We start from the raw sequence: 24,389 nt of genomic DNA, 5'->3' as shown, positions 1-24,389 counted from the left end.
GGGGAGAAAGTGGAAAATAAACAAGTGCTTGTCAACAAGTCCATGCCAACCATCACCCAGACCTCTCTAGAGGGCAGTGGTGTTCCGCAGCAGCCGCAGTTCAAAGACGTACCTATTACGTAAGTGACGTTGGAATTAAAATCCTTTTCTGAGCTGATGTGACGACATTAATAAGCTGTATAATATGCCTTCATGACAGGGTAAAAGGTAAAGGCACCAAATTATCAGAGTGGGGCTTCTGAGTGATTACTCCCCATAATACCCTGCCTGTGCATCCACCTATACATATTAGCAGATATACATTGGAGCCTCTCAGGTCTTCTCCCAACAAATCTTTGTATTTCAACTATTTCAACATCCAATCAAGTCGGTCCATTGTGGTCAGAAAAGGATACTCTTCCACCGTGTTCCTTGCCTCCCTCCTCTCTATTTTTCCATCTCCTTGAATATCACATGACCACTGCAGCCAATCAGTGGCAGTGTTGATCCGTCTGAGCCGGAAGAGAGTGTTAGAATCATGACTGCTGCAGCCAATTAGTGTCTCCTGATCGGCTGCAGCGGTCACAAGGCAGAAGAAAAAGACATTTGTTCTGAGGAACAGTGTGGGTGAGATAAGTATTTGTTTTGGCGGCTTTGAAGGGTATTTCTTTTAGACTACCATAGGGTAATTTCTATCGTAAATTATAGTAGAGGACAACCCCTTTAAGCAGCACAAAAATCTTAGTAATTCAATCTATGACAAAATAGTTCCATTTCATACTGTAATCTAACATTTCTCTGACGCCTCATTGGGGGACACAGGACCATAGGTGTTATCCTGCCTATCCATAGGAGGACACTAAGATGCAAAAACATAGCTCCTCCTCTGCAGTATACACCCCCTGGCCGGGCCAGGCAAGCTCAGTTTTAGCTTAGTGTCTGTAGGAGGCACTTCCTTTCAAGGTTTGTTATTTTTTGAGGGCGACAGTTTCCTTTTGGGACCGATCTCCCACTACCATCAACGGGCGGGAACGTGGAGTGTCGCCTCCACGTACCCCCTCCTGCGACGCTGGGTCCTGGGCTGGACGACTGGTTCCACAGACACCGATTTTCCAAAGCCCAGGGTAGAGGCATGTGCCCCTATAGCCCAATTCCTCAGCCCCTCTTTGCAGGCTCTGAGTTGAATATGGCACCAATTCCTCAGCCCCTCTTTGCAGGCTCTGAGTTGAATATGGCACCGGTGTGACCGGACACAGCAAGCTGACTCTATTTTCACTACCTGGACGGAAGCAGTGTTTTAAAGTGATATCCCCCCTGACTGGTTTCCCAGACAAAGGGAGAAAAGACGCTGCAGGGAAGGCTCCCAGGACATTTACAGTATTTATTATGAGGAGAGCCCCAAGGATCCTGCACACACAGTGTTAACTTTTCTCTAGCTTGCTGGCTGGAGGAGGGGGGAAGTCATTCCTGTTTGCAGAAAGTCCTGCAGATAATTTTCGGTGGCAGGGGGGGGGCCTAGGGCTCAGGGACTCACGCTGTTTATTTGCTCTAGCAGAAAAGCCGGCTGATAACCACCAGTGACAAGCTGTGTGCTGACTGGAGGGAGAGGGAGGAAAATGATCAGAAGCTCCCTTCCCGCCATTTTTTACTACCCACAGCAGGGGGGAACACACTGACTTCATCTTCGCGCTCTTTTAGCGCTAAGCCCCGCCCCCCTCAGGAAAGCGTGCGAAGATCTCCATAGAGCTTAATCCTTCCTGAGGACAGGGCCATCGGCTGATTCTGGTGAGGTGCTTGCTTCACTTGTAGGTCTGCAGATCATTGCTCCCCCTCCTGGCATTCTCCTATTAGGAACATGCAGAATTCTAAGGGCACTAAGAGTGCAAAGGCCCACATAGTCTATTATTCAGCCTGCACTGCCTGCCGGGTGTCCCCAGCACTCTCTCATGGCCCCCATGGCTGTCCCTCGGGAGCACACAGGGCAGGCTCTCCCACACGCTCCACGGCTTCTGAAGAGCTGGAGGAGGGAGAATGCTGTTTGTACCAGGAGGATTCCTTGGTTTCAGCCTCCCCAGATCATCAAACTGCAATAGACTCCCTTATAGCAGCAATCAACCAAACTCTGCATGTGGAGGATCCCCCATCCACTACCACTGACCATGCGGTCTCCTTTAAGAGGGCAAGGAAACCCCAAAAGGTTTTCGCTGATCACCCAGAGTTTCAGGATATCTTCACAAAGCAAAGGGAGAAGCCTGACAGGCGCTTCGGTAACCGAAAACTCATGGAGTCCCGGTACCCTTTTGCCTCACCTGCCCCTAAGGGCTGGGCCGATCCGCCCTCTGTCGACCCCCCGGTCTCCCGCCTTACCACAAAGACGCTCCTGTCTTTACCCGATGGTTCCTCCATCAAGGACCCGACAGACAGACAGGTGCAGCACCTCGCCCGCTCTGCTTTTGAGGCTGCGGGTTCCTCCCTCTCGCCCTCCTTTGCCGCTGTGTGGGTCGCAAAGGCGATCTCGGTCTGGGCAGAATCCCTTAACACTTCACTTGAGGAATCCCAGTTCACTCATACCTTCACAGAGGTAACAGCTCAAATTGCCGCTGCGGCGGAGTACCTCATGCAGGCCTCCATGGACGCTGCTACCTGCGCAACGTTTGCCACCTCAAATACCATAGCCATCCGTAGAGCTCTCTGGCTCCGACAATGGCGAGCGGACTCTGTCTCCAAGAAGTCTCTCATGGGCCTTCCCTTTTTTCCAGACAGATTGTTTAGCGAACGTCTGGACAAGCTCATTTCTGACGCCACGGGAGGAAAGAGTACCTCCCTTCCCCAGCTGAAGTCCAGGACGTCCTTCACCAGATGTCCACAGTCCTCGTTCCGCTCCTTTCGGAACTCATTTGGTTGGTCGACATCCCGTGCTGTCCCCGCCACCAGCCGCGGACTACGCAGGGACCGACCTCAGCTCTCCCCGAAACCCACTTCGTCATGGCAGCCTAGACCGAAACAGTCCAGGACTAGGGAGACTCGGCCACGACGTTTTCCCCCCTCATAACTCCTTCGGCGCCCGGAAGACACACTCATTGTAGGAGGTCGACTGCGGCTCTTTCATCACATCTGGGCTGCCGCCTCAGATGACAAATGGGTGCGAGACCTTGTGTCTTCCGGTTACCACATAGAATTTCGGACCCGACCCCCGAGTCGGTTCTTTCTTTCAAACCCCCCAAAGACACGAAAACGACGCAAAGCTTTTTTCTCAGCAATCCACTCGCTCCAAACAGCAGGAGTGATAATACCTGTCCCAGAAGACGAGAAGTTCGGGGGTTTTTATTCCAACCTCTTTGTGGTCCCCAAAAAGGATGAGTCAGTTCGACCCATCCTGGACCTCAAACACCTAAACAAACATGTGCACGTACGGAGATTCAGAATGGAGTCCCTAAGGTCCATTATTGCATCCATGGTCGAAGGGGAATTCCTCGCCTCCATAGACATCAAGGACGCGTACCTGCACATACTCATCGCCCCAGATCACCAAAAGTTCCTCCGCTTCGCAATTCAGGACTCCCACTTTCAATTCGTAGCTCTACCCTTCGGCCTTGCCACCGCACCAAGGGTCTTCACCAAAGTCATGGCGGCCGCCATGAGCATCCTTCACGCCAGGGGAGTAGTCGTTCTCCCTTACTTGGACGACCTCGTCATCAAGTCCCCCTCCTTCTGCGACTGCTCAACCAGCGTACAGATCACTGTGGACACCCTATCCCGCTTAGGGTGGCTAGTGAATCTGGACAAATCATCCCCGATCCCATCACGATCCATCACCTTCCTGGGCATGTCCCTGGACACCTGTCGGGGCTTGATCCTTCTCCCTCAGGACAAGGCGATCGCTCTTCAATGAGCAGTACGCTGCCTTCTACGTCCTCCGTCTCGCTCCATTCGATTCAGCATGAAAGTGCTCGGCAGGATGGTGGCAGCTATGGAAGCAGTACCCTTTGCTCAACTGCACCTCCGCCCACTGCAGCTAGCCCTTCTAGCGGCCTGGGACAAGAGCCCCTTCTCCCTGGACAGACCTCTTCACCTGACGCCTTCAGTCAGGTACGCACTCCGCTGGTGGCTTCGGTCCTCATCCCTATCGAAGGGGAGATCTTTTCTCCCAGTGAACTGGCTGGTCCTGACCACGGACGCCAGCCTCCTAGGCTGGGGAGCAGTGTACTGGCACCACACTGCTCAAGGACGTTGGACGCCCCAGGAGTCTTTCCTACCCATAAACATCCTGGCACTCTGCGCGATCTTCCTCGCGCTCAGAGCGTTCTGCCCTCTGCTAGGGGGTCGTCAGATTCGAGTCCAATCGTACAATGCGACAGCTGTAGCCTATATCAATCGGCAGGGGGGCACCCGCAGCAAAGCGGCTTATCTCGAGGCCCACAAGATCCTCAGCTGGGCCGAATCGTCGGGATCAGTGGTACACATACCGGGGGTAGAGAACTGGGCAGCAAACTGTCTAAGTCGCCAAGGCCTGGCCGCCGGAGAATGGACTCTCTACCCAGATGTGTTTCTACACATCTGCACTCGCTGGGGCACACCAGATGTGGATCTAATGGCCTCAAGGTTGAACGCAAAGGTAGCCGCGTTCATCGCCAGGTCACGCGACCCGCAGTCCATCGGCGCGGATGCTCTAGTCTGCTCCTGGCACCACTTCCGCCTGCCTTACATATTTCCACCTCTACCCCTGCTGCCGTGGGTAATCAGGAAGATCAAGGCAGAGGGAGTCCCGGTGATACTGATAGCACCGGACTGGCCCAGGCGCGCCTGGTACGCCGAATTAGTACAAATGCTCACAGACGCACCGTGGCGCCTTCCAGACATCCCAGACTTGCTGACCCAAGGGCCCATTTCCCATCAGAACTCCAGAGCCCTGAAGCTGACGGCATGGCCTTTGAGACCTGGGTATTAACAAGAGTGGGATTCTCCCCCGCGGTTATTTCCACCATGATCAGCGCCCGAAAGCCTGCTTCATCCTGCATTTACCACCGTACGTGGAAAATCTTCCTTTCATGGTGCAGGGAAACTAACATCCAGCCTATGCCTCTGGCCATCCCCAGAATTCTCGACTTTCTGCAGTCTGGCTTGCAAGTGGGGTTGGCTCTCAGTTCCCTTAAAGGGCAGGTCTCAGCACTCTCAATCTTCTACCAATGCCGCCTGGCTCAAAAACTGCAAGTCAAGACCTTCCTCCAGGGCGTTTCCCATCTAGTTCCCCCGTACAAACGGCCGCTGGAACCATGGGACCTCAACCTCGTTCTGGACGGTCTCCAGAGGTCTCCCTTTGAACCCCTCAAGGAATCCTCCCTTGCTCTTCTGTCCTGGAAGGTAACATTCCTGGGGCAATTACGTCCATCAGACGGGATTTGGAGCTAGCAGCACTCTTGCCGCGAGTTTTTTCTGATCTTTCACCAGGACAAGGTGGTTTTGCGCCCCCTTCCGGATTTCCTTCCAAAGGTTCTTACCCCGTTTCATTTAAACGAGGACATTGTTCTGCCTTCCTTTTGTCCACACCCGGTTCATAGGGTGGAAAGGTCTCTGCATTCGTTAGACCTAGTCAGAGCTCTCAGATATTACATATCCAGGACAGCCCCCTTTAGGAAAACGGACTCTTTGTTCGTTATTCCTGAGGGGCCTAAGAAGGGACAGGCAGCTTCAAAGGCGACTCTGGCTCGCTGGATTCGCTCTGCGATCCAGGAAGTCTACCGCTTGCAACTCAAGCCCATTCCTAGTGGACTGCGGGCTCATTGCACGCGAGCAGTTGGCGCTTCGTGGGCCATTCGGCATCAGGCTTCAGTGGAACAGGTGTGTAAGGCCGCGACCTGGTCTAGCCTACATACGTTTTCAAAGCATTACAGAGTCCATACCCAGGTTTCAACTGAGGCAAATCTGGGTAGGAAAATTCTGCAAACGGCAGTAGAGCACCTCTCTCAGTAGGCGCTCCAGGCTGTCTGGGACTGGTTCCTAGTCCTTGGGTTGTGTTGTCTTCTTTTATGTTTCCCACCCATGGACTGCTTTAGGACGTCCCATGGTCCTGTGTCCCCCAATGAGGCGTCAGAGAAAAACGGATTTTTGTGTACTCACCGTAAAATCGTTTTCTCTTAGCCATCATTGGGGGACACAGCAGCCACCCTGTTGCCCTGTTGGGCCTTGGTTCTCTCAGTACCTAATTTGGTTAGGACTCTTCTTTTCTCATGTTCCTCTGTTGAGAAGTTTTTACTGTTTTTTTCTCCTACTGCTTGTGTACTAAAACTGAGGTTGCCTGGCCCGGCCAGGGGGTGTGTACTGCAGAGGAGGAGCTATGCTTTTGCATCTACTTGGTGTCCTCCTATGGATAGGCAGCATAACACCCATGGTCCTGTATCCCCCAATGATGGCTAAGAGAAAACGATTTTACGGTGAGTACACAAAAATCCGTTTTTTTTGAGTATGGCAGGCCTTTCCCGTTGGTGCTGGTCATTAATGCGTCTACATTGTCACACAGGACATACTGTATATAGGTTCCATGTTGCGGCCTGCACCATTTTTGTGCGAATAGATGTCTGCACTCATCACTAAGCGGTCATCGATGTCCTCATGTCAGTGCATTAGTGGTGACTAGTGATGAGCGAGGACTACCATGCTTGAGTGCTTGGTACTCGTAATGAGCATTCAGACACTCTGATGGGTGTAAAACAAAAATGCCGCGGAGACACCATCACATGTTTCTCAACGCTGGCAGGAAACTAGCCAGGTCTTTCACCGGGAAAGAACAACCACGGGAAGAGCAGTCTCCAGTCAAGGAAACCGCCTATACCAAACATGGTATCCATCCATTTCTAGTGTCACTGCGTTGAGAAACACGTGATGGTGTCTCCGCGGTGTTGGATGTTGATCTCCCCGAGGTCAACCATCCCTACCTATGTAGTCTGATGGGTGTGACTCATGTACCGGGTATAATGGAAGTCAATGAGGAACTCGAGCACAAGTCAAGCCCATCCGAGTGTCCCACTGCTCATTACGAGTACCGAGCACACGAGCATGGTAGTGCCCGCTTATCACTGATTACTAATACCGAGCACCCGAGCATGGTAGTGCCCGCTCATCACTAGCTACGTGTACCGAGCACCTGACTATGGTAGTGCTCGCTCATCACTAGTTACGAGTACCAAGCACCCGAGCATGGTAGTGCCCGCTCATCACTAGTTACGAGTACCAAGCACCCGAGCATGGTAGTGCCCACTCATCACTAGTTACGAGTACAGAGCACCTGAGCATGGTAGTGCTCACTCATCACTAGTTACTAATACCGAGCACCCGAGCATGGTAGTGCTCGCTCATCACTAGTTACGAGTACCGAGCACCAGAGCATGGTAGTGCCCGCTCATCACTAGTTACGAGTACTGAGCACCAGAGCATGGTAGTGCCCGCTCATCACTAGTTACGAGTACTGAGCACCCGAGCATGGTAGTGCCCGCTCATCACTAGTTACGAGTACTGATCACCCGAGCATGGTAGTGCCCGCTCATCACTAGTTACGAGTAACAAGCACCCGAGCATGGTAGTGCCCGCTCATCACTAGTGGTGACTAATTCCTAGCATTGCTTGGGATCAGTCACTCTATTGATCACTTGCAGACTTATTTTTGCTGGGGGGGGGGGGGGTTTGAAAAAACGTCTGTTGTTCCAATACCCAGTTCTGCATTGATGAGGCGCAAGAACCCCCGAAGCCGCTGTCTGTAGATGGGTTCGCATAAATCCTTAGTTATTCTTCACGGCTCGTTAAAGGGTCAGGACATGGACTTATTGGTCAGTTTCACATGTCCCTATATTAGTGTTGGACTACGGATTGAGCCTTATGGACCAGCCACACGGCTTCAACTCAAAAGCCTTTTAGGCATTTATGAGGCGGTCCGGTTTTGCTCTTGAGACCAGTGGCCGGGCCTGACATCACGTTTCGTACGCTGACGGTGAATATGGAAAATGTTTTGCTCTTAGGGGTACGTAGCTCCATTAGGGGCTATTGAGAGTCTTCACCACTGTCTAACAGAAAGTTGACTTGCTGACTTTTATCTCAAGGAGCTTTCCATACCCTGTAAGTCTCTCCAGGGACCACAAGGAGAAGCCATTCTTCCGCAAGATCCATTGAATCTTATTATATTCCCCTTTTTACGTATTCTCGGATTATAGGATCTCGGTTGTCTCTTCGTGAACTGTAATATAAGACGTTCTAAACATTATATTTTCTTTCTTTGTAGCTACAAAGGTTCCACCGAGTCTTATATCGAAAAAGTCATGATTTCCTCCAATGCAGAAGAAGCATTTCTCATTAAAATCCTGCTGAGACAAACACGGAGGCCCGAAATCGGTGATAAATTCAGCAGTCGGCACGGACAGAAAGGTGCAGTCATTTATATTCGCTTTTGATCCTTATCTGTCACTGTGAGCTGCTCTCTGGGTGAGCGCAGGTATATAGATCTTCATAGCTTTCTCCACAGATGTTCACTCTTCATATTTTGGCCATGTTGACTGTTCATTCTTTATGCCTGATGCTGCCTTTATGTCCGCCACACTAAAAGTAATATTTGTGTCCTCCCCGGCCCATGAGATGCGGTATGATCAGACCATGTCACTTTACAGTCAGGGAAATGTTTTACCACACAGAAAGCTGATTCTTTCTGTGAGGTAAAACATTTCCCTGCCTGTTTTTGAAAAATGTTAAAAATGTTTTACCTCATAGGAAGAAGTATTTGCGATCTAGTGTTGTAATGTCTTTATACTCTTTTGCATCCTCCCCTGCTCAGGAGATGTGGTATGATCAGACCATGTCCCTGTATGTTCAGACACGGCCATTACACAGTACATAGCAGGGACACGTATATAACATTATCTCAGCACAGGAACTTTTTTTGTTAAACACATCCAATTGTGGAACTTATTATTATTCCAAGATCTAATTAATAAAACTAAATTTGTTCATGGGACAACCCCTTTAAGTAGAAGCAGCAATGGTTATTTCCTCATCTCAAACAATTTTTTGAGACAAAAGCCAACACCAGTGGTGGGGTGACCCTCCAAAAATGTCAATATGTCAATAACTTGTCATGTAGCCTTGAGCATAAATTCCAGTTGACGACAACTAGTCACAAGTGGAGTTATTGTCTATGGAGGCATGGCCCTCACTCTTCTTGAAGGATGGCCCTCAGGTCATTGAGGTTCTGGAGTACAGAGTGCGGCCTCTACACGGCGACTCAGCTGATCCCATACCATAGGTTTTCTATGGGATTCAGGTCTGGAGAAAGTGCAGCTGCTCCATTTGAGGTTCCACAGTCTCCAGCAGCCATTACCTAATGATGGGACCTCAATGAGCTGGAGCATTGTCCTCCGTGAAGATGTAATTAGGTCGGTGTTGTTAATGCAGAGGCACAATGTCTGGATTAATGATGTTATTCCAGTAGTAGGGACTTGTCGCTATACCATTCACACAGTGTAGAGCCATTCTGTAGTGACTAGACATGCCGGCCCACACTGTAACACCACCACCACCAAAGGCTCGTCTGGTGACCACAGTGGCTGATGCATAGCGCTCTACTTGACGTCTCCAACATCATTGGCGGCCATCATTAATGCTCAGCGTGAATCGACTTTCATCAGTACTGAGAGGCACTGGTCCCTTGGCTAGCAAGACGATGACACCTGTGCCTAGTGGTGTGATTCAGTACCTTGCAGGTCATCTAGCAGGCAGACCACAGTGATGTAAATGGTTTCAAAGGGTCTGACGTGACACTTGGTTGCCTCTCACCTCCCTTAAATGTCCCTAGAGTTTTGGCGCATTAATCATCCTGGTTCCGAAGGCCATTGTTCATAATGAAGCAGTCATCCAGTGTGGGATGTGGCCAAAGCACGTCCACTTCTCTGCCTTGCTGTGACACTTCCAGTCTCTTTGTGTCTCCGTACAACCTGCTGGTGACACTCTAAGCTCAGTGGCCACTTCTGTATGAAATCATCCTGCTTGAAGCCTCGCAATGGCACGGTACTGCTGATCAATTGTTATGTGTCGTCTTGGTCTCGTGATGTCAAAATGTGAAACCCATGACGAGGAGGACGATTTAATACCAATTCTATTTGAACCCCAAAATTTATTGGGCGATTCATGGATCAAACACCTGTTGTGCCATTAAGCTCCTTGCTTGAATACTGCATGCTGTGCAAAAACTCCTGAGACATTGATCAGTTGGATATAAGCGTCCAAAAGACTAGAGAAGGTCACAAAGAGTTGAGCTGAAAAGTTTAGAGGGCATTATAGGATCATCCTTAACTTTCACCTTAAAACCAGATATCCTTAACCTTTTGTGAGTAGTATATCTCTTTCATATTCTGTTCTATATCGGTCATCCTTCTTCTATATGTGAATTCATATATATATTTTTTTATTTCTCCTCCTCACCTTTGCAACATCTTACAGCTTTGAATCCATCATGTCCAAAACATTCATCTTGGTCTCCTCATCCCAGAGTATAGAGTCCGAGTAGTTTTCATATTTTCCAGCATAGACCCTCTCAAATTGTAGGTGGCTTTTTCGTATATGGACGTTAGGAGAGGCTCCCTTCGTGGAGAACACCCAAGCATGTCATTCCTTTACAGTGTACATTGTATTGTGTCATGGGAAACACTGTATATATATATATGTGTGTGTGTCTGCTAAAGGAATCCGCACTGTCGCATTTACTATCACAAAATTTTGCACAGACACCTCATGTGACACAGGGAATGTTTGGGCGGGGAAATTTAACCCTGCGCTTTACAGTTACTCTCCGAAAATCCTGCCTCCATTAATCTGAATAGAGGTGGGAGCTACAGGCTATTAATAGCAACTGTCAGTGGTTGCTATAGGACAGTGATGGCTAACCTGTGGCACTCCAGCTGTTGCAAAACTACAATTCCCATCATGTCTTCACAGCCAAAGCTTTTGCTTTGAATGGCCAGGCATGATGGGAATTGTAGTTTTGCAACAGCTGGAGTGCCACAGGTTCGCCATCACTGCTATAGGAACAAAATAAACTCTTAGTATAAGAAGCTTATGTGTGAGGTAGGGGAGATGGATAGAGAGAGACAGAAAAAGACAGACAGCCAGACGGCCCTGGAAGGAGAGACACAGACAGATACAGAGATGGAGACAGACTGATACAAATACAGACAGACAAGGAAAGAGACAGACAGACAAGGAAAGAGACAGACAGACAAGGAAAGAGACAGACAGACAAGGAAAGAGACAGACAGACAAGGAAAGAGACAGACAGACAAGGAAAGAGACAGACAGACAAGGAAAGAGACAGACAGACAAGGAAAGAGACAGACAGACAAGGAAAGAGACAGACAGACAAGGAAAGAGACAGACAGACAAGGAAAGAGACAGACAGACAAGGAAAGAGACAGACAGACAGACAAGGAAAGAGACAGACAGACAGACAAGGAAAGAGACAGACAGACAGACAAGGAAAGAGACAGACAGACAGACAAGGAAAGAGACAGACAGACAAGGAAAGAGACAGACAGACAAGGAAAGAGACAGACAGACAAGGAAAGAGACAGACAGACAAGGAAAGAGACAGACAGACAAGGAAAGAGACAGACAGACAAGGAAAGAGACAGACAGACAAGGAAAGAGACAGACAGACAAGGAAAGAGACAGACAGACAGACAAGGAAAGAGACAGACAGACAGACAAGGAAAGAGACAGACAGACAGACAAGGAAAGAGACAGACAGACAGACAAGGAAAGAGACAGACAGACAGACAAGGAAAGAGACAGACAGACAGACAAGGAAAGAGACAGACAGACAGACAAGGAAAGAGACAGACAGACAGTTACTATCCTGGAAAGCCTATCGTGCAGTACATGGTAGTAGCTTATTTTATATATTGTATGTGTCAGACGGCCATTATGACTCCCTAGAGAGCGACAATCCAAATACTGTATTTTCCGGAATTTAAGACTATCCCCCATTTTAGAGGAGGAAAAGAATAAAAAAAATATTTTCAATGTTAAAATAGGGGTTTGTCTTATGGTCCATCTCTTAATGCGAATGTAGCTTACTGCGGGAGAGGTGGAGGGGAGACACTGGAAGCCAGTGACGGCACGACTGAGGGCGATGCTGCGAGCCCTGGGCTGGGAGAAGGGGAAGTCGAACGGTGCAAGGCAGGCGTCAATGAACTCCTGGCAGCGGGCGCGATGAACGTCAGGAAAATTGCATGCACAGATTGGGATTTCAGAGAGCCGAGATCTCGATCTGTGCATCGTATACGCTGCCTCCGGTGACTTTTTCCTGAAGTCAATCATTAGGAGATCCATGGCACCGCTGCGACACCCTCACGCCGCCACGACGCCCTCTCCTCCTACTCTAGGGCTTGCAGCATCTCCTCACTCGCGCCTCCGCCGGCTACCTGTATCCCCACTTCACCGCCCCTTAGTAAGCTACAGTTGGATTATAAAATGCCCTTTTATTTTACCCTAATTTTTTGAGGGGGGGGAAAGTGCAAAAAATACGGATTGTCTGCACCCCAATTGCCTACTCTTTTAGGCTTTTGTGTTAAAATCTGGATATATAATGATAAATGGATGACATCTGATTGTGGATATATATTTGAAATATATACGTAAAACCAATACGGTGAAGGTGATGATGGGCAAACACCATCTTATCGTGTCACCGTTAGAAAAACACTTTTTGGGAACCTTTTCCTGCAGCCGTCCTTGCGCTCTCGCCCTCCCCACCCATCTAATTCTCCTCCTCCTCCTCCCCGGCGTCGCTGCTTAGTCCTCTGATCTGCAAACCCTTTTTGTTGGAGGTGCTAATCCGTTTTCACATGACAGACTGAGAAATGCTCTTAAAGACCGGTCATATATTGATTTCTTTACATCAAAGAACCAAGCCCTTCTCTCATTTTTTTTCTTTTTCTCCCCCCTCTTCCGAGATGTACGAGTTAGAGAAAATATTGAGGAAAGAAATCTTTAGTGTTGATTCTTCTTCATCGGGTTTTGCGAGTGCGAAGATGTGAAGGCCTCGGCGCCCCCCTTTATCCCCTTTCTTTTTGCGGTAATACTTGGTTGTAAGCCTTGCTTGCTTAAAGCTGCTACTTTTGTGCGCCATTGTGCTTTAATTCTCCCTCTGTTCCTCCTGCTTTGTCATAAAACGTATTCACCATGTAGATTGAATTTGTAACGATCAGTTCTACAAATCCAACATACAGCGGCAAAGCAAATATATTATTGATGTCGTGTTCAAGGGATCACCTTTAAAACAAAAAAAAAAGTTGCCCTCTTTTGGGATCACTTTTTCCCCTTTTTTAACTTTAATGCATGCAATTGGGTTTTATATGGAATTTTACACGGTTCGCCTTCTATAAAACCTCTATTGCTGGCTGCTGCAGAATGAGCTAACTGAGAATACATCAGTGAGCTCGTTCTAATGGTCTGAAAGGCAAGTTTAAGGCTACATGCGCACGCTGCTTCTTTTTGTGTTCACAAACTGCAGCCAAAACTGCACCTTGTCAGAGAGAGCCTGGAAATGTCACAAAAAACGCATGTAATTTTAGGTGCGTTTTTGGTGCGTTTTTGCTGCGTTTTTGTGACAAATGTTGACAAAAACGCAGGAAGAATGAACATGCTGTATTTTATTTGTCACAAACCTTTGACAAATAAAACGCTGACAAATAAACTGCAATGTGCGCATGACAAATCTGACTTCTCATAGACTTTGCTGGGAAGTCAAATGTCAGAAAGTTCTGACAACAAAACTGCAGCCAAAAAAGCAGGAAAAAAAGCAGCGTGTGCATGTAGCTTAAAGGGGTTGTCCAACATAAACTCAAACATTTTTGTTAAGCTAATCTGTGCTGTATTGTCATATTAATCACCCCTACATTGTTATTTTTTGTTTTCTAACTTTTGTTCCTCTTGAATTCACCCTTTATTCTCTGCAGCTTCTTGTTTACATTCAGCTCCAGCAAACTGACCACTTCCTGTGCTGAACCTCCCAGTCACAGCTGGCACCACCCGGCCTCACTGTCCAGCCTCGCCCCCTGCCAGCCCTCAGTGTCCAGCCCCACCCCAGTGTCCAGCCTCACCCCAGTGTCCAGCCTCACCCCAGTGTCCAGCCTCACCCCAGTGTCCAGCCTCACCCCAGTGTCCAGCCCCACCCCAGTGTCCAGCCCCACCCCAGTGTCCAGCCCCACCCCAGTGTCCAGCCCCACCCCAGTGTCCAGCCCCACCCCAGTGTCCAGCCCCACCCCAGTGTCCAGCCCCACCCCAGTGTCCAGCCCCACCCCAGTGTCCAGCCCCACCCCAGTGTCCAGCCCCACCCCAGTGTCCAGCCCCACCCCAGTGTCCAGCCTCGCCCTCTGCACACACTTTCCCTATCAGTATATTCTGCCCCAGCACCTGACCTGTTATCACTACAGCATTGCAAATAACAGCCCCACATCGGGCTCTGCACCGCATACGCACATCGGGCTCTGCACCCCACACCACATCGGGCTCTGCACCCCACACCACATCGGGCTCTGCACCCCACACCACATCGGGCTCTGCACCCCACACCACATCGGGCTCTGCACCCCACACCACATCGGGCTCTGCACCCCACACCACATCGGGCTCTGCACCGCACACCACATCGGGCTCTGCACCCCACACCACATCGGGCTCTGCACCCCACACCACATCGGGCTCTGCACCCCACACCACATCGGGCTCTGCACCCCACACCACATCGGGCTCTGCACCGCACACCACATCGGGCTCTGCACCGCACACCACATCGGGCTCTGCACCGCACACCACATCGGGCTCTGCACCGCACACCACATCGGGCTCTGCACCGCACACCACATCGGGCTCTGCACCGCACACCACATCGGGCTCTGCACCGCACACCACATCGGGCTCTGCACCGCACACCACATCGGGCTCTGCACCGCACACCACATCGGGCTCTGCACCCCACACCACATCGGGCTCTGCACCGCACACCACATCGGGCTCTGCACCGCACACCACATCGGGCTCTGCACCGCACACCACATCGGGCTCTGCACCGCACACCACATCGGGCTCTGCACCGCACACCACATCGGGCTCTGCACCGCACACCACATCGGGCTCTGCACCGCACACCACATCGGGCTCTGCACCGCACACCACATCGGGCTCTGCACCGCACACCACATCGGGCTCCGCACCGCACACGCACATCGGGCTCCGCACCGCACACGCGCACAGGGCTCTGCACCGCACACGCGCACAGGGCTCTGCACCGCACACAGGACTCTGCACTGCACACGCACATAGGGCTCTGCACCACACACGCACATAGGGCTCTGCACCACACACGCACACAGGGCTCTGCACCGCACACGCACATATGGCTCTGCACCGCACACATGGCTCTGCACACGCACATATGGCTCTGCACTGCACACGCACATATGGCTCTGCACCGCACACACACACGCGCACACACACACACGGCGCTCTGTACCGACCCCCCCCTACCCCCATAGGGAACACATGTAGGGAGTACATACTCACCCGTCCTCGGTCCCCGCCGCTCCTGCACGTTCGCACGCTGTCTGTGCTCTGGACATATCAGCACAGTAGTGACGTCACCGCTGTGCTGAAGAGAGCACAGACAGCGGGACAGTGATGAGAAGCAGCGGTGCGCTCCCTCTCATCAGCGCTTTCAAATGTACCGGCATCTGTGATCTGTGATGCCGGTACATTTGCATGTGTGATCCTGAGCAGGGGCCCGGTGCTTGCGCTGACACCACGGCAGCCGCCGCCAGGCCCCGCCCCCAGGTCACGGGCCCCACAGCAGTGCAGGGGGAGGTGCGGGGGAATGTGTGGGAGGGTGCAGGGTGCGGGGGAATGTGTGGGAGGGTGCAGGGAAGGGGGCGGTGACTCCACGCACTGTACAGCCCAGCAGGGAGGCGACATGCTGCTTCCAGATTTGCATGTCAACATGGCCCTGCCCATGTTGACATGAAATGACCGGAAGCAGCAAAATCGCGGCAGGAGCGGTCACATGACCACTCTGAGCCGGGGGAGAGGGGCTGACAGCAGGGCAGGTAAGTGGTCACTATCTACTTACCTGCCCCAATGTAGCCCAATAGGGTAATAAAAAAAAAAAAAGTCAAAATAAGCCGGGTCACCCCTTGAGGACTCTTACCTGTCTTTCTGAGCACCCATCAACTGATTTTTGACCACAACAAATAACCTTGCAAACGTTTTAATGATTTTTACTCAGGCACACACAAACCTAGGTAATAATAAAAATAAAATGTCCCTAAATGTGGATAATCCCCTTTAAACCTTATTTATCAAAAGTCTCAACATATTTTTTTTCTAGACGCAAATCATGCTTTTGCATTCTTCTTTCATATGTGCCCCCCCCAAACCCCTCCCACGTCATGTGATCATTTTGTCTCCTGATGCTCAACAATAATAAAGGATGCAACATCTTACAAAAAACACATATTTGCTTAAAAATGCATTAGTTCTACAACTGATACTTTTTTGGGGATTTTTTTGGCTTATAATTAGTGATGAGCGAGCACCCGAGCATGGTAGTGCCCGCTCATCACTAATTATGAGTACTGAGCACCTGAGCATGGTAGTGCCCGCTCATCACTAGTTACGAGTACCGAGCACCCGAGCATGGTAGTGCTCGCTCATCACTAGTTACGAGTACCGAGCACCCGAGCATGGTAGTGCCCGCTCATCACTAGTTACGAGTACTGAGCACCTGAGCATGGTAGTGCCCGCTCATCACTAGTTACGAGTACTGAGTACCTGAGCATGGTAGTGCCCGCTCATCACTAGTTACGAGTACTGAGCACCTGAGCATGGTAGTGCCCGCTCATCACTAGTTACAGTACCGAGCACCCGAGCATGGTAGTGCCCGCTCATCACTAGTTACGAGTACCGAGCACCCGAGCATGGTAGTGCCCGCTCATCACTAGTTACGAGTACCGAGCACCCGAGCATGGTAGTGCCCGCTCATCACTAGTTACGAGTACTGAGCACCTGAGCATGGTAGTGCCCGCTCATCACTAGTTACGAGTACCGAGCACCCGAGCATGGTAGTGCCCGCTCATCACTAGTTACGAGTACCGAGCATCCGAGCATGGTAGTGCCCGCTCATCACTAGTTACGAGTACCGAGCACCCGAGCATGGTAGTGCCCGCTCATCACTAGTTACGAGTACTGAGCACCCGAGCATGGTAGTGCCCACTCATCACTAGTTACGAGTACTGAGCACCCGAGCATGGTAGTGCCCGCTCATCACTAGTTACGAGTACTGAGCACCCGAGCATGGTAGTGCCCGCTCATCACTAGTTACGAGTACAGAACACCTGAGCATGGTAGTGCCCGCTCATCACTAGTTACGAGTACCGTGCACCCGAGCATGGTAGTACCTGCTCATCTCTAGTTACGAGTACCAAGCACCCGAGCATGGTAGTGCCCGCTCATCACTAGTTCCGAGTACCGAGCACCCGAGCATGGTAGTGCTCGCTCATCTCTAGTTACGAGTACCAAGCACCCGAGCATGGTAGTGCCCGCTCATCACTAGTTACGAGTACTGAGCACCCGAGCATGGTAGTGCCCACTCATCACTAGTTACGAGTACTGAGCAGCCGAGCATGGTAGTGCCCGCTCATCACTAATTATGAGTACTGAGCACCTGAGCATGGTAGTGCCCGCTCATCACTAATTATGAGTACTGAGCACCTGAGCATGGTAGTGCCCGCTCATCACTAGTTACGAGTACCGAGCACCCGAGCATGGTAGTGCCCGCTCATCACTAGTTACGAGTACTGAGCACCCGAGCATGGTAGTGCCCGCTCATCACTAGTTACGAGTACCGAGCACCCGAGCATGGTAGTGCCCGCTCATCACTAGTTACGAGTACCGAGCACCCGAGCTTGGTAGTGCCTGCTCATCTCTAGTTACGAGTACTGAGCACCCGAGCATGGTAGTGCCCACTCATCACTAGTTACGAGTACTGAGCACCCGAGCATGGTAGTGCCCGCTCATCACTAGTTACGAGTACTGAGCACCCGAGCATGGTAGTGCCCGCTCATCACTAGTTACGAGTACAGAACACCTGAGCATGGTAGTGCCCGCTCATCACTAGTTACGAGTACCGTGCACCCGAGCATGGTAGTACCTGCTCATCTCTAGTTACGAGTACCAAGCACCCGAGCATGGTAGTGCCCGCTCATCACTAGTTCCGAGTACCGAGCACCCGAGCATGGTAGTGCTCACTCATCACTAGTTACGAGTACTGAGCACCCGAGCATGGTAGTGCCCACTCATCACTAGTTACGAGTACTGAGCACCCGAGCATGGTAGTGCCCGCTTATCACTAGTTACGAGTACCGAGCACCCGAGTATGGTAGTGCCTGCTCATCACTAGTTACTAGTACTGAGCACCCGAGCATGGTAGTGCCCACTCATCACTAGTTACGAGTACCGAGCATGGTAGTGCCCGCTCATCACTAGTTACGAGTACCGAGCATGGTAGTGCCCGCTCATCACTAGTTACGAGTACTGAGCACCTGAGCATGGTAGTGCCCGCTCATCACTAGTTACGAGTACTGAGCACCTGAGCATGGTAGTGCCCGCTCATCACTAGTTACGAGTACTGAGCACCTGAGCATGGTAGTGCCCGCTCATCACTAGTTACGAGTACTGAGCACCCGAGCATGGTAGTGCCCACTCATCACTAGTTACGAGTACTGAGCACCTGAGCATGGTAGTGCCCGCTCATCACTAGTTACGAGTACCGAGCATGGTAGTGCCCGCTCATCACTAGTTACGAGTACTGAGCACCTGAGCATGGTAGTGCCCGCTCATCACTAGTTACGAGTACTGAGCACCTGAGCATGGTAGTGCCCGCTCATCACTAGTTACGAGTACTGAGCACCTGAGCATGGTAGTGCTCGCTCATCACTAGTTACGAGTACTGAGCACCCGAGCATGGTAGTGCCCACTCATCACTAGTTACGAGTACTGAGCACCTGAGCATGGTAGTGCCCGCTCATCACTAGTTACGAGTACCGAGCATGGTAGTGCCCGCTCATCACTAGTTACGAGTACTGAGCACCCGAGCATGGTAGTGCCCGCTCATCACTAGTTACGAGTACTGAGCACCCGAGCATGGTAGTGCCCGCTCATCACTAGTTACGAGTACAGAACACCTGAGCATGGTAGTGCCCGCTCATCACTAGTTACGAGTACCGTGCACCCGAGCATGGTAGTACCTGCTCATCTCTAGTTACGAGTACCGAGCACCCGAGCATGGTAGTGCCCGCTCATCACTAGTTACGAGTACCGAGCACCCGAGCATGGTAGTGCCCACTCATCACTAGTTACGAGTACTGAGCACCTGAGCATGGTAGTGCCCGCTCATCACTAGTTACGAGTACCGAGCACCCGAGCATGGTAGTGCTCACTCATCACTAGTTACGAGTACTGAGCACCCGAGCATGGTAGTGCCCACTCATCACTAGTTACGAGTACTGAGCACCCGAGCATGGTAGTGCCCGCTCATCACTAGTTACGAGTACTGAGCACCCGAGCATGGTAGTGCCTGCTCATCTCTAGTTACGAGTACTGAGCACCCGAGTATGGTAGTGCCTGCTCATCTCTAGTTACGAGTACTGAGCACCCGAGCATGGTAGTGCCCACTCATCACTAGTTACGAGTACTGAGCACCCGAGCATGGTAGTGCCCACTCATCACTAGTTACTAGTACTGAGCACCTGAGCATGGTAGTGCCCGCTCATCACTAGTTAAGAGTACTGAGCACCCGAGCATGGTAGTGCCCACTCATCACTAGTTACGAGTACTGAGCACCTGAGCATGGTAGTGCCCGCTCATCACTAGTTACGAGTACCGAGCATGGTAGTGCCCGCTCATCACTAGTTACGAGTACTGAGCACCTGAGCATGGTAGTGCCCGCTCATCACTAGTTACGAGTACTGAGCACCTGAGCATGGTAGTGCCCGCTCATCACTAGTTACGAGTACTGAGCACCCGAGCATGGTAGTGCCCGCTCATCACTAGTTACGAGTACTGAGCACCTGAGCATGGTAGTGCCCGCTCATCACTAGTTACGAGTACCGAGCATGGTAGTGCCCGCTCATCACTAGTTACGAGTACTGAGCACCCGAGCATGGTAGTGCCCACTCATCACTAGTTACGAGTACTGAGCACCTGAGCATGGTAGTGCCCGCTCATCACTAGTTACGAGTACCGAGCATGGTAGTGCCCGCTCATCACTAGTTACGAGTACCGAGCATGGTAGTGCCCGCTCATCACTAGTTACGAGTACTGAGCACCCGAGCATGGTAGTGCCCGCTCATCACTAGTTACGAGTACTGAGCACCCGAGCATGGTAGTGCCCGCTCATCACTAGTTACGAGTACAGAACACCTGAGCATGGTAGTGCCCGCTCATCACTAGTTACGAGTACCGTGCACCCGAGCATGGTAGTACCTGCTCATCTCTAGTTACGAGTACCGAGCACCCGAGCATGGTAGTGCCCGCTCATCACTAGTTACGAGTACCGAGCACCCGAGCATGGTAGTGCCCACTCATCACTAGTTACGAGTACTGAGCACCTGAGCATGGTAGTGCCCGCTCATCACTAGTTACGAGTACCGAGCACCCGAGCATGGTAGTGCTCACTCATCACTAGTTACGAGTACTGAGCACCCGAGCATGGTAGTGCCCACTCATCACTAGTTACGAGTACTGAGCACCCGAGCATGGTAGTGCCCGCTCATCACTAGTTACGAGTACCGAGCACCCGAGTATGGTAGTGCCTGCTCATCTCTAGTTACGAGTACTGAGCACCCGAGCATGGTAGTGCCCACTCATCACTAGTTACGAGTACTGAGCACCCGAGCATGGTAGTGCCCACTCATCACTAGTTACTAGTACTGAGCACCTGAGCATGGTAGTGCCCGGTCATCACTAGTTAAGAGTACTGAGCACCCGAGCATGGTAGTGCCCACTCATCACTAGTTACGAGTACTGAGCACCTGAGCATGGTAGTGCCCGCTCATCACTAGTTACGAGTACCGAGCATGGTAGTGCCCGCTCATCACTAGTTACGAGTACTGAGCACCTGAGCATGGTAGTGCCCGCTCATCACTAGTTACGAGTACTGAGCACCTGAGCATGGTAGTGCCCGCTCATCACTAGTTACGAGTACTGAGCACCCGAGCATGGTAGTGCCCACTCATCACTAGTTACGAGTACTGAGCACCTGAGCATGGTAGTGCCCGCTCATCACTAGTTACGAGTACCGAGCATGGTAGTGCCCGCTCATCACTAGTTACGAGTACTGAGCACCTGAGCATGGTAGTGCCCGCTCATCACTAGTTACGAGTACTGAGCACCTGAGCATGGTAGTGCCCGCTCATCACTAGTTACGAGTACTGAGCACCCGAGCATGGTAGTGCCCACTCATCACTAGTTACGAGTACTGAGCACCTGAGCATGGTAGTGCCCGCTCATCACTAGTTACGAGTACCGAGCATGGTAGTGCCCGCTCATCACTAGTTACGAGTACTGAGCACCTGAGCATGGTAGTGCCCGCTCATCACTAGTTACGAGTACTGAGCACCTGAGCATGGTAGTGCCCGCTCATCACTAGTTATAATAAAAATGTGTAGCTGTTGAAAAGTTATCGAAGTCTGGAGTTAAACAAACTTTACCAAGTAATATTTTGAACAGTTAATAAACGAGGCCTTTGCAGCTGGTATACATTACAGGGGTTGTCCACTATTTTAATATAGATAGCCTGTGATGAGAATAAGTAATCAATTTTGACATCGGAGGGGGTCAAACACCCGGCACAGCCAGTGATCACTTGTTGCGTTCAGTAGAATCTGCAGTAGCTGAGAGCAGCCACTTTACTAGTGGCTAGTTGGTGGAGGTGTCGGGGGTCGAATCCCCATGGATCTCTGATATTGATTACCTGTCCTAAGGATCAGCCATCTGTAAGTCCGTAGTATATGCTTCCCTAAGAATCTGCTTCCAGAGATGATTGTAAATGAAAGAAGCATTACCAGTGTGAGACATGTAGATCAGTAGAGCAGACGGTCAGTCATTACATATCTCGCACTGTAGAGCAGACGGTCAGTCATTACATGTCTCACACTGGAGAGCAGACGGTCAGTCATTACATGTCTCACACTGGAGAGCAGACGGTCAGTTATTACATATCTCGCACTGTAGAGCAGACGGTCAGTCATTACATATCTCGCACTGGAGAGCAGACGGTCAGTCATTACATATCTCGCACTGTAGAGCAGACGGTCAGTTATTACATATCTCGCACTGTAGAGCAGACGGTCAGTCATTACATATCTCGCACTGGAGAGCAGACGGTCAGTCATTACATATCTCGCACTGTAGAGCAGACGGTCAGTCATTACATGTCTCACACTGGAGAGCAGACTGTCAGTCATTACATGTGTCACACTTGAGAGCAGACTGTCAGTCATTACATGTCTCACACTGGAGAGCAGACGATCATGATTTCGTCTCACACTGGAGAGCAGACGGTCAGTCATTACATGTCTCACACTGGAGAGGAGACGGTCAGTCATTACATGTCTCACACTGGAGAGCAGACGGTCAGTCATTATATGTCTCACACTGGAGAGCAGACGGTCAGTCATTACATGTCTCACACTGGAGAGCAGACGGTCAGTCATTACATGTCTCACACTGGAGAGCAGACGGTCAGTCATTACATGTGTCACACTGGAGAGTAAACTGTCAACATTACATGTCTCAAACTGGAGAGGAGAGGGTCAGTCATTACATGTCTCATACAGGAGAGCAGACGGTCAGTCATTACATGTGTCACACTGGAGAGCAGACGATCATGATTTCGTCTCACACTGGAGAGCAGACGGTCAGTCATTACATGTCTCACACTGGAGAGCAGACGGTCAGTCATTACATGTCTCACACTGGAGAGCAGACGGGCAGTCATTACATGTCTCACCCTGGAGAGCAAACGGTCAATCATTACATGTGTCACACTGGAGAGGAGAGGGTCAGTCATTGCATGTCTCATACAGGAGAGCAGACGGTCAGTCGTTACATGTGTCACACTGGAGAGGAGACGGTCAGTCATTACATGTCTCACACTGGTAACGCCTCCTTTCATTTAAATGTGAGTATCTCTGCAATAGAGTAATGCATCGCAAAATGGAAAAAAGTGGCAGAATGAGAAGAGCTCATAGATTTTTACCAACTATTGACTCTATATTTTGGCAGAAAGTGACAGGTCCTCTTTAAGCTGATGTGAAACTACGACTCACAATAGCGGTTATGCCGCAGATTGCTCACTGCTAAATTATCTTATGTAACCAGGTCACTACGCTGCAGGGGTGAGCAACCTGCGGCTCTCAGGGCATGCTGGGAGTTCTAGTGCGCCATCAGTTTATGTGCTGCATGCTGCCAGCTTATTTTGAGATGATATAAACCTAGTTAGTGAGGAAACACATGAGGGATAAACAATGGCGCTTGTGTTCTTCCCCCGGACAAGTGTCTGCCTCTTGCACAATAGCGATGAAAGCGCACAGTGTTGGGTGAGTTCTCTCATAAAGAAGTCGTCCCTCCTGTAAGTGCGAAGCCATTTAAAATGACCAGCTAATTGGCAAGTAGTAGCCGCGAGTGAGGCTCCTTTTCATCCTCTAGGGTCTTAGTCCATGTCCCCAGTTCCATCTATGAATTCCGTATTAAATGCTCATTTGGAGGTAAGCAAATATTTAGATGTCCCCCTCCTTCCTCCTCGCGCTCACTGAGTGACCCCCCGACCTCCCGCACTTTGTTCAGCGAGCGGAGCTGACTTCTTCTCCCTCCCGGTTTATGGCACAGAATAAAATTACAGTTCTCCACTAAGCATACCATTTTTTTTTTTTATTTGTGCGGTATGTGTGTTTTGTCAAGTTTCTGAGGTTGCTTTATACTGGGGCAGGAGCATTGTGAGGTTTTCAATTAATCAGCTCCTTTGTGTGCTTACCACTATGCAAATGTATTACTGCCAGCCTTTCAGGGGCTTCTGGGAACGCGGGGTATTGTCTTCTTCACAAGTTTTAAGGCGAACATCATTTCATTTTCCTGTCTAACTAGGAAGCAAAATGAGTGTTTGCATTTTTTTTTTATTATTATTATTTTATAATTATTTTATTATTATTATTATTATTATTATATTTTATAATTATTTTATTTTATTATTATTATTATTATTATTATATTTTATCATTGTTATCATTATTACATTTATTATTATTATTTTATATTATCATTATTAT

The 24,389-nt window shown here is 50.2% G+C and overlaps 1 protein-coding gene across 1 annotated transcript in view; it reads left to right on the top strand.

The window, feature by feature from the left end:
- POLR3B (RNA polymerase III subunit B) overlaps positions 1-24,389 on the top strand; it is a 209,271-nt gene that overhangs the window by 164,591 nt on the left and 20,291 nt on the right. Inside the window, 2 exon segments of the mRNA XM_075344277.1 lie at positions 2-119; positions 8,249-8,391. Coding sequence (XP_075200392.1) covers positions 2-119; positions 8,249-8,391 — 261 coding nt within the window.

The sequence above is a fragment of the Anomaloglossus baeobatrachus genome, chromosome 4 (assembly GCF_048569485.1).
Source record: "Anomaloglossus baeobatrachus isolate aAnoBae1 chromosome 4, aAnoBae1.hap1, whole genome shotgun sequence".
Taxonomy (NCBI): domain Eukaryota; kingdom Metazoa; phylum Chordata; class Amphibia; order Anura; family Aromobatidae; genus Anomaloglossus; species Anomaloglossus baeobatrachus.
The sequence above is the reverse complement of the archived record's forward strand: the minus strand, read 5'-3'. Positions and strand labels throughout refer to the sequence as shown.